The sequence below is a fragment of the Nylanderia fulva genome, unplaced genomic scaffold, assembly GCF_048542155.1.
Source record: "Nylanderia fulva isolate GAGA-0341 unplaced genomic scaffold, ASM4854215v1 Scaffold14, whole genome shotgun sequence".
NCBI classification, from domain to species: Eukaryota; Metazoa; Arthropoda; class Insecta; order Hymenoptera; family Formicidae; genus Nylanderia; species Nylanderia fulva.
This window is the reverse complement of record NW_028189622.1, coordinates 2,034,832-2,045,752: the sequence shown is the minus strand read 5'-3', so window position 1 is coordinate 2,045,752 and position 10,921 is coordinate 2,034,832. Positions and strand designations below refer to the sequence as shown.

At 33.7% G+C, this 10,921-nt stretch overlaps 1 protein-coding gene across 2 annotated transcripts in view; it reads left to right on the top strand.

Annotated features, from left to right (window-relative positions):
• The first annotated feature begins 1,914 nt into the window (after positions 1 to 1,914).
• ninaC (STKc_myosinIII_N_like and MYSc_Myo21 domain-containing protein ninaC) overlaps positions 1,915 to 10,921 on the top strand; it is a 25,734-nt gene continuing 16,727 nt past the window's right edge. Inside the window, exons 1-4 of one of the 2 annotated variants that reach the window (XM_029300756.2) lie at positions 1,915 to 1,990; positions 6,633 to 6,901; positions 7,023 to 7,204; positions 10,071 to 10,175. In XM_029300756.2, the coding sequence (XP_029156589.1) occupies positions 6,691 to 6,901; positions 7,023 to 7,204; positions 10,071 to 10,175 (498 nt within the window). In that variant the 5' untranslated portion in view covers positions 1,915 to 1,990; positions 6,633 to 6,690. Of the gene's footprint in view, positions 2,044 to 6,632; positions 6,902 to 7,022; positions 7,205 to 10,070; positions 10,176 to 10,921 lie in introns of both variants that reach the window. The other variant, XM_029300754.2, reaches the window with a different exon arrangement.

The following is a 10,921-nucleotide window of genomic DNA, read 5'->3' as shown; positions in this document are numbered from 1 at the left end:
CGAAGAAACAGTGGAAACAGTTTGAATAAAAAAAGGAAAGGTACATGACGACCGAAGGCAAGGTAAATAAAAAAAAAAAAAAAGAAAAAGAGCAAGAGCAAGCTTATTGATTTTGTATGAAATGAACAGCAAGATAGTTCATCAGAGATAAGTTCTAATGATCAAATTTCCACACAATGTACCTCATACAGTATAATTATAATTTATATATAACACGTAATTTTAATCTTTTATATATTGTTATATTATATATAATAATATATTCCAATTACTTAGTTTTATTTCAATTTCTCTCTTTTTCACCACGTTTCTTTTTTCTATATTTTAATTTATTTGTAAAAAAGAACTCGTTATATATACATATCCTCTTCGAGTCAGCCCAATGCATCAGAATCATTTTTACGATGCGAACTCGCGGTCCCGTTGCAACCCATACGACGTACAAACATTATCGTTTGCCACAAACTGCAGAAGATTATTTTTAACCTCACCAAGCAAAAGAGAGCTAATTACTTTTTTATGTGCTCCCGAGGATATTCGCGCGTAACAGACTGTTAAATTGATGACGCGGAGAAATGTGCAACAAAGTGGGCAGGATACGCGGTCGCGGTAAGAGGACGAAATCCGAAGGGAAGCACTCGCGAGACACAAGAAGGAGCGGTAAGAGACGCGCATCCGCATTAACTCTGTACGGTTCCCCGTGAACGGCGAACGCGGCTTCCTTTGACGACGACAACGGCCGGGACGATCCTGAAGAAGCCGCGATAAAGCGCATTAATTTATCGCGCGCGCGCCGCCCCCCAGGAGATTTCATCTTTCCGAGGCGCATCGATCCAAAAAACGAGACTAGAAGCAAGCGTGCGCATCGTTTTTTCCCCTCTTATTCACTTATTTTATTTATTTACTCTTTCCATTTACTTCATTGGATGCCGGACATGCATATAATGATTATACATTTCCGCTACGCACGCACAGTGCGCGCAAGAAAATGCTGTCTCATCAAAATTAACGCAAGGCAGAAAATGTAATATAATTATTATTTTTTTTTCTTTTTTTTAAGTGAAGTTTTTGGCTAAGGAATATATAATTGAATCTTTTATTTTATAAAATATATGATTAAATATATTTCATAGAGCATGTCTTTTTTATTATTATAATAGAAGGAAATAAAAAATGAATATATATTAAATAGGTATTAATGTACACTGAGAGAAATATTTATTTGTTTTAATTAAATGATTTATTAGGCAATATTGAAATAAATATTTATTAATTTAATAATTATTTTTTTAGTGTAGCTATTAATAAAAAAATAATGTAAGAGTTTTTTATGCAATAATATGATGCAATAATAGATATAAATGTTTAATATATGTATATTTGGTCTTTCATTACTAACAAATGAATAATTGCAGATTAGAGTACTTGTTTGAATTTGACGAGGATATAAAATTATGAGGATAAAAAAAAGTAATGAAAAATTCCATAAAAGTGTTATAAGTAACTCTTTTCCTCCCTTTCATAGGCGCGAACATGAATAAAATTAAAATGTCTATCGATAAGAGAAAGCTCTGAAAAGCGCTCACATCGCTCGCAGAGCAAACTTATTAAGAAAATCTCGATTTGGGTAAGCAATCTGAAAAGCTCGAATGAGAGGGGCCAATTCGTGTGACGCGGAGAATTCTTGATAGGACTTAAAACTCGATTCTATTAACGATGAATAAAAGAGAATATGGATCTTCCCGAGTGGGGAAAGATAGAGAGCAGAGTAGCGGAACAAACGGCAGACTGTCGAATGAAATCAATGAGCTAACAGGCTTGTTCGCAGTTAGCTAATTAAGTCGGCATTATTGGATCATGGAAGCCAAGCGGATTGCGCTCACATCCCTCGCTGCGTAAATCGCGACCGGCCACCCTACACGAATGCGTCGTAGTACACTTAGTTCAGGCCGCGGGGCATGACGACCTGTCAAACGTGTTTTAATTAGAGGTGAGTTTCGTTGTGCGCTGAACTACTTGAGAGAGCGGCGTTCCCTTACGTAGGTAAGTGCAATTTACTCCGCGAAGCTGTCCTCTCGTCATCGCACTATATCGCGAATGTGAGAACCGTGCGAAAAAAATAAAATAAAGTCGAAGAATGGCAAATGTACATATTGCTCAAAGAATAATATGCTCGAAGTGTAATATTTGTTTACCAATGGAAGTATGTGGAGATTTAGCAGCTTAATCAAGTTAATTACATGTGACGTACATAATCTTTTTCTTTTTTTACTGGAGTGACACAAGAAACATCTATACACAGAGAGCATTTTCTCTTACAATTTATCCTGAAAATCATGATAGGTATAATCGTGGGACAATATGCTGTTGAGAGAATTTTATAAGAGTTTCTCTGATTAATATTTACCACGATAAGAAATATTAATATCTCATAACAGGATATAAAAGATCAGAGATCAGAGAAACTCATAAAACTCTTCCAATATCATATTGTCCCTCGATTACCAATATTTTAAAGATAAATTCTAAGAGAAAATTCTCTCCGTATAGTTAAACATAAATAATTATTCACTGTAGTTATGCTCATATTAGCATTTCCGACATATCGATGAATAATAAAAGAAAAGCGAGTCCAAGAAAGTATACCGAGAAGTTAAATGTTGCATGAGTTTCAACGAAGAAAAGATCGTGCGATCAGGTTCTTGGTATCAATTAATGACGAAGATAACGTACAATCGACGCGATTTTTCGTAATGAAAACGCGAGAACGACACATCGAGCTCAGAATCTACAAACGAAAGGCTGTGACGAGCTTTATCTGCCGAAAGCATCGATCACTGAGTATCTATAAAAGGGACAAGATACTAAGCAAGAAAGGACTGCGTAAGGCGTCCCGCCTTCGAGACATGCGCGCTTTTACGCTGCGAGTAGTTCGAACCAGTATAGGGAAAGACTTGACCCGTGTGCAGCTTCCTTACAAGTGCTTGCGAGAAAACGATATAGATTCAGAATAACAAAGAAACAATTTTGGAGAAGAAGAAACGAAGAAGAGAGAATATTTAGAAAATAATTAAAAAATTAAATAAATGCTATTAATATAAATATAATAAACACTATAATATTAATATTATATAAATACTAATATTAATAGATTATTTAAAAATATTTACATTATTTGAATGATAGTTTAATCACTGAAATAATTAAAAAATAATTTAGTAAAGCTATATCGTTTTCTCGGCGATTTAAATGCTCGCATTTTTTTCATAATCAGAAAAATTGTTATAGTTATCATATATCCAAGACTCAATTTTGTATAAATTAATCGAAAGCTTTCTAAACATTTTAATCAATAAATAATCAAAACATAAATGATTAATGACAATACAAATGCACGGTTCTTACATAAGCACGGAAGAGGAAAGACGCGAGTTAATCACTTATCAGTAGTTTACCGTAATATTTTCCGACGGGAGGAGTCGACTCCCGAGTCCTATTATATTTGTACCACTCATTGTTGGTTTCCTCCAATAAATATCAACTTTCTCACAGTAGCTTTAATTGAGAAGCGTTCGTGGATTTTCTCTCTTTTACGATTTCGCGGATGAAATGCCGAAACCTATTGATCTCTATTTTGATGGCAATAATTAATCGCATAAAAGATATTAAAAGTTGAAATTAAAACAATGGTTATCTTGTAATAATTAGCATCTTTTACAATTATTATCTACTCAATTATCGCACAATTAAATTTAATTTTGATAATACTTTCAAAATATTATTGAAAATAATAACTATTCTATCAATTTTATATTATTTTGAGAAATAATATAATTTTTTTATACACAGAGAGAATTTTCTCTTATTGTTAGATTTACCCTGAAAATCATGGTAATCATGGACCAATATGGTACTGGAAGAATCTATAGAAATATTTTCTGATTAAATATTTACCAGAATAAAAAATATTAATATATACATAGTAAAATTGATCGAATATATTTTATATCTTATTATGGTAGATATTTAATATTTTTTATTGTGATAAATATTTAATCAGAGAAACTCATAAAATTCTTCCAGTAAATTCTAAGCATAAATTCTCTCTGCGTGTAGTGATAATAAAACAAGGCATTAAAACAATATCTATCCAACAGAATCACGATTATTCAAACTCGCGATGTACGCATTCTTTATTAATCGGTTCAACATGAAGGAACGTAAACGAGGAACAAACTGATGAATTTCTCAGAAAGAAATAAAACCTGAGAAGAATATCAGACACGCTCCTATTAACAGATTCTTCACAGATGGTTCCTTGTAAATATCTCGCGAAACTTTCTCATCAAACGCGCATTTCATCGTCCTGCAGACGTCTTTCTTCCTTTTAAAGAGGTGCTCGAGTCCACCTGAGACACGTTTAATACGCAGAAGAGGTCGAAGCGAAGAGGACCGCAGGAAGACTGAATGACAGATCGAGTGACGTGGAAAGCTTTTTTTCGGAATCACGGGATCTGTTCTCGTCCTTCTCATGTTCCTCGTCTTCTTCTGCGCTGTTTCGCGACGTGCAGTCAAGCATCAATAATTTAGCGCCTGCCGTATCAATAAACCGACACTGGTACAAAGCTGGAGGAGAAAGACAACGAGGTGTGCGAGGGTGCAAAAGGGAGAGACAGAGGCAGGAAGATCCCGGAGGGCGCCGAAGATTTAACAGAAGCAAGGGAAGGAGCTGAAGGACAGAATACAGTGAACGTCCTCCGGATCGCGAGTCGCTTTTCTTACGGCCGTTCACATATAGTCAGTGACGCGCCATCCTCTCGCTCGAGTCGCTCTCCTTCTCTCGGACTCGATTACAAGCGGCAAGAAGCGGCATTACACGGGACACGCCGCGCCGACAAATCGACGGATTATGCCGGACGGGCGCCGACCGGGAATAAATGAATTGGCTAACGACGTGTGATTTCTCTCTGTTCTCGCCCTACGTATCGGGCAACACGTTTCCTCGCCGATCTGCGTATAGGGATTTATAAGAGTTCGCGGAGATGCGAGAATACCTATACGTGTCGAGGAAACGGCAGATTAATTTTCTTGCAAGCATTCGGAAGTGTTAATTTGCCATTACGAATAAGGCAAATCATAGAATTGAGTTAAAGCGATAATAAAATATCTTGGAATACATATATGTATAAAGCCTACAAGTCTTAATCAATGTATATATAAACTCGATTTTTGATAATTATGTGTAATAGTAAATAAAATTAATAAATATTAATACTTGCAAAAAAGCTAGAAAACAATTATTTATATTGGCGGTAAAATAAAGTAAAATTTATGTACTTTGATAAAATTATAATAAAATGTTATGATACATTCCAGAGAGATATTTTATACCAATTAACCGTAATTTATTGACGCGGAGATGATAAATTTAGTGCTACATTATTGAAAATTTTAATTATTTCCTGTGTTTTATACACAAGTTCTAGCATATAAAGAATTTCAACAGATGCGTTTTTTCCCATACAACACCGTTAGATTGCAAAAACATTACAACAATCTTTCACCGCAATATTGCAATATTGCAAATTTACTGCAAAATGTTGCTACATCATTGCTGTTGAATTGCAGCAATGTTAAAATGTCCGCTTTTTGAAAGATAATAAAATTATTGATTATCGTTAACATCTTTTATTGTACAATATTGCAAAAAATTATTTTACAATATTACAGTATTATACCCAGCAAATACCAAGTTACAGTTATATAATTGTTAGTTGTAATTTTCCACTCAACAAAATAATTGTTATAATACACGTATTATATTTTTGAATGGGAAATTACAACTAACAATTATATAGCTGTAATTTGGTGTTTGCTGGGTATATGTATATATATTACAATATATAAATTGTAGAATTTGGATTACATGCAATATTTCCGAAATATTAATGTTATATTGCTACAAGTATGCTGGAATTTTGTGCACCTATATCTCTGCAATGTCTTTATAATGTTGCATTGCAACTTGCAACATTGCAACGTTGCTGCAATATAATTGCAATAATCTGTGCTGTATGGGTTAATTGTTGAAATAGAAAGAATTTGATTAAATCAAGATGCAAGCTTAATATAATTCGATTAAATGTACGACCGATAAATAGGCAGAGGAAGAGATGCAAGTCGGGTTCATAACCGACATTACTTACTTTCTCAATCCTTTTTTTTGCTGCATCCTTCTTCGGCAACGCCTGCCGAAGCTTTCAGGAAGCAAGCTACTAATTAACGATTACCCCTCGTTCACGGGGAGAGAGAATATAATTAGCACTCACCGAAACGCTGCTAAAACATCGGCCGACAGATCCTGACGTCTCTTAAAATATTCGAAGAATGTTCGGAGTCATGTCTTCAATTCCGCAGCTCGATCACAAGATAGAGGCGCTGATGATTATTTTTCAAAGATGCGAAAAGGGCGTCGAATATTTTTCATGTTCACTTTCACAAGTATCTGAAAAAGAGAAAATAGTAGATGTGCTGTATTATAGTTTCGAAAATAACATATCGCTAGTTTTGAATTATAAAGTAAATTACAATATATTTAATTATATTTTATGATACTTCGTCTATTTTTTCAGAGAATCTGTATAGGATTTCGGCTTCAAATTCCGCACATTTCAAACGCTATCTATCAAGATGAACGATTTTGGTTACGGGAAACGGAGAATAAATAACGATCGAGATGAACAAATGGAAATGGAAAATCGGGGTAGAAATCAAGACGCAAGACTTGGGACTCTTAAACGAATGGATAGCATTCAGGATCCGGGAAAAAGATACGCGCTAAAGGATCGCATCGGGGTCGGCATATTCGGCGAAGTGTTTGAGGGAATCGATCAACAAGCTGGTATGCAATAAAAAGATATTATTGTCAATATAAGTCGAAATACAAATATATAAAAGTATAGAAAAATTACTATCTATAGCAACAAAAAATAATTGCGCGATATATATCAATTGTGTTTCAGGAAATAAAAAGGTCGCTATTAAAATTCAAAAGCTCACGCCGGAAACGCAATCTCTGATTGTGGAGGAATATCGTGTTCTTCGCGATTTCGCTGGTCATCCAAATCTCCCGGATTTCTACGGAATATATCGCAAACGATCCGCGAAAAAATCCGAATACGACGAGATATGGTTCATCATGGAAGTAAGCAGTAGATTAAAATAATTGATTATTTCAAATTTAATAGATTTAAATTTATACACAATACAGGTTTTTATTTTTTATACACAATTGACTTGTCTATTTTTAAATCTATATTACATTGAAAAAAAATGATTAAATTAATATTTATTTCAATACTGCTTTATAAATCATTTATTTGAAACAAATAAAAATCCGTTTTGAAAATAATTTTCTTATATCAAATATCATTTCTTAAAATAAATCAATATTATTAGTTTCAAATAAATAATTTGTAAGGCAGTATTGAAATCAATATTTATTCGAATTCAATAAATTCTTTTTAGTATACTTACATTTCACTTTTGCTACACAAAACTCATAAAGATTATTGATATAAAAATAAAAAATTAATATATCTATCTAATTCTCTCTTTAACTCTTTCTTAAAATTTATCATCTTCATATAACAATCTATTTCTTCATAAAAAAATTTATATATACTCGATGACATAAAAAGACGGCTTAAGTACTAGTCTGTATAGACTACAACTCGATTGAATCGAAAATGTATTATTATCTTATTACACCGAAGGTCGAAATCTCAACAAAGTTCCCATCGACATTGTGCGATATATCTGTAATGAGTTTCTTTTAACGTCATAATTCTCCGATAAAAAAAGAAAGCGAAGGAAAGAGAAAGAAAGAGAAAAAATAAGGATGCAGAACGAAACATGAAGGAGACAGGGCTGAAGGAGAAGGAGAGAAAGCGAGGCCAGAAGTGAGGGTTGCCGTGTATATCCATACTCAGGACCCAGAGGCAATTTCAAGCATTTGAGCGTCGAATACATGGATAATTTATGACACGCGCGCTCCCATTAAACAATCATTAAACTCGTTCGTGTACGCAGGTGAGGCCCGGCACGTCGCGGCCCTAATTTACGGACGGACCTCCACGATGTGTGTGCCCGAAACATTATTATTTATCTCGGGTAAAGCGACGATAGTTGACGTAATACGTGTGCTCGAAAATCGGTCGAGTTATCTTGAGAATCGGCGCCTTTTCAACCACGCCTTTATCGTTCGATGCACAGAATATTTCTTGAAGGAAAGGTATATTGAATTTCATAAACTTTCTACAAAATTTGCGTGACTTTTTATACTGCGAAATATGATTTTACATTAACTTTGCAAATTATACTGTCATAAAGAAATATGAAATTATATATATATTATTTTTAAAATTTATTTTTTATTCTCTACTAATCTAATTTTTTGATCTAAAATAATAAGTATATTAGTTATTAGTATTTTCATTTTAAAAATCGATGCGAATAATTTAATTCATAAACATTTCTAAACAATATATATTTAGACACAAGAGCATATTCTGAAATTAAAAAAAAACACGTATTTGATCAATCTGTGATTTAATTAATCTCGACTAATGATAAAATATGACACTTGTTCGACTCGTTCATCAGAGCTTTTATTACAATATAGTCTCCCCCTCGAGTTTCGCTCTAGATTCAAGAGCAATGCGTGAACGCGCCAAAAAACAACAAGAAATCCGTCTGGATCTCACGATCCACTTTGAACTCGCGTGCGAGGCTCAGAAACGGACTAAGTATCCGCAAGGAAGAAACGTAATGAGTCGCCGGTCGCTACGTTAAGCCCGCTGATTGCTCGTTGCCGGAGATTACACGCAATAAAGGCGCAACAGACCGCGGTGCCACGAAGGTTGAAAGGAGACGCATCTCGCGGAGAGCATCTCGCGTCGTGCCGGTGCATCGTGGACCAAATAGCAATTTTGAAAGTCAATCGGCTCAGGCAGAAACGAGCGCCAAGATATCGAGAAGATAAGAGAGAGAGAGAAAGAAAAAGAAAAAACAAGAGAGAATTGATCACCGGTGGTATTTCATATCGAGCCAGTTTTAAGGGTGCATATATGTGAGACATGAGTAGAATCATTGGTAATCAATGGACCGCGATGAGAAGCTCACCTATACTAACAATAAGACACGAGTGCATCGGATCCGTTGCATTGCGTCCGAAAAAAAGTTGTTCACAATTTATTCTAGCAAAAGAGATCCAAATTAAAAACACACCTATGAATCATCTGACGAGAGTTAATAAAATTCCGAGATATTTTATATAAATGCAGTTTAATATGAAAAAATAATCTTGTAAATATAATTTTTTGATCTGCTGACAAGAAAACGTGAGATTTGAAAAAGCACGCGTTAAAATCACGAAAGAAAGGTAGCATCTGTGTTACGATCCGCGGTTCACACGAAACCGTATTCTGGGATAACACGTGGACGAAGATCGCTGGATCACGTTTGCTCAAGATTACCGCACGTTTCATGTAATTGCAGACGTAAGAAGTTTATTACACTTTGAATATAAGTTCTCCAGACTTAATTCCAGCAAATATCAACTCTATGAGAATCCCCCTCTGACTGAATTAACTTTTGTTTGTAAGACGTAACAAAAATTTAAAAATTATTAAGTATCCGTAATAAAAATATTATGTAAGTTTAAGCAAAATATTTTTTAAAAAAGAATTTTAAAAATTCTAAAAAAATTAACGGATATTTGCAAATACATACAAATATAATTTCTAATTGAATATAATTTCTAATCTCACATATAATAATCCAAATTATTTCCGCAATTAAAATGACATTTCAATTAACATTCATGTAGATGAAAAGTTGATAATTATTACATAAAATTTTGTATAAGCATGAAAGTCCCCGCGTTATTCACAATAAATTTAAATATTTATGCGTAGATTGGACACAATTTTGCTATTTATTTTTTTTAAGCAACTTATATTTATGAATTTATATAATTGTAATTAACTAAATGTCATTACATGTTACAGTTCTGCGAGGGAGGAACAGTTTCGGATCTCATTCGCGGAATGAGTGCAAATGGCAAAAGAATGCAAGAAGAGCATATTGCTTTCATCCTAAAGGAAGTAATCAAGGTAAGATTCCTATATATAATATCAATTTATATATTTTTTGCTATATATTATATATGCGAATATTTTATATCACACTATTTTTTAATATAGTTTTTATTTATTTATTTTTTATATATTTTTATATCTTTTAATATCTATTATGAAACAAATTAAAAAATGATTTTAAATATAGAAATGTGATATTTGTAATTATAAAAAATATATGACAAAAAATATTAATTTACTTATGTGAAGTAAACTTACATAAAATATTGTCACCGTAAGGGAGAATATATAGCCGAAACGATGATGTGAAAATTAAAGCAACTTGAGCAAAAACTAATTACCGTCACCGAAATATAGACTTAAAAAAAACATAATATAAAAATTAAAATTAATTAACGAAGATACGACGCGCAGACCCAAGATACTTTAAGTAAGAGGCACGTCTCGCGTAAGGCGATTAATAATAAATCACTGCTATTATAACACGAGAAAAAGTCCGACTGACCGAAAGCAAGCTCGACTAAGATAATTAGTTTTTGCTCGAGATGTCCGCGGAATGTCCGGCCCAAAAATTGTATCGCAATCTATAACCATATCTCTCGCTACCCTTCGTCATTCCGTTTTCTTTCTTTCCCCTTTTCTCCCTCGAAAAATAGAGAGCGTAATAAATAAAATAAAAATATGTTACCTGGATAAGAGTCAAGTGAACACCGGTGAGCACCGACAGAAATGATAATAGTAGGTTACGGCGACGGACTCGC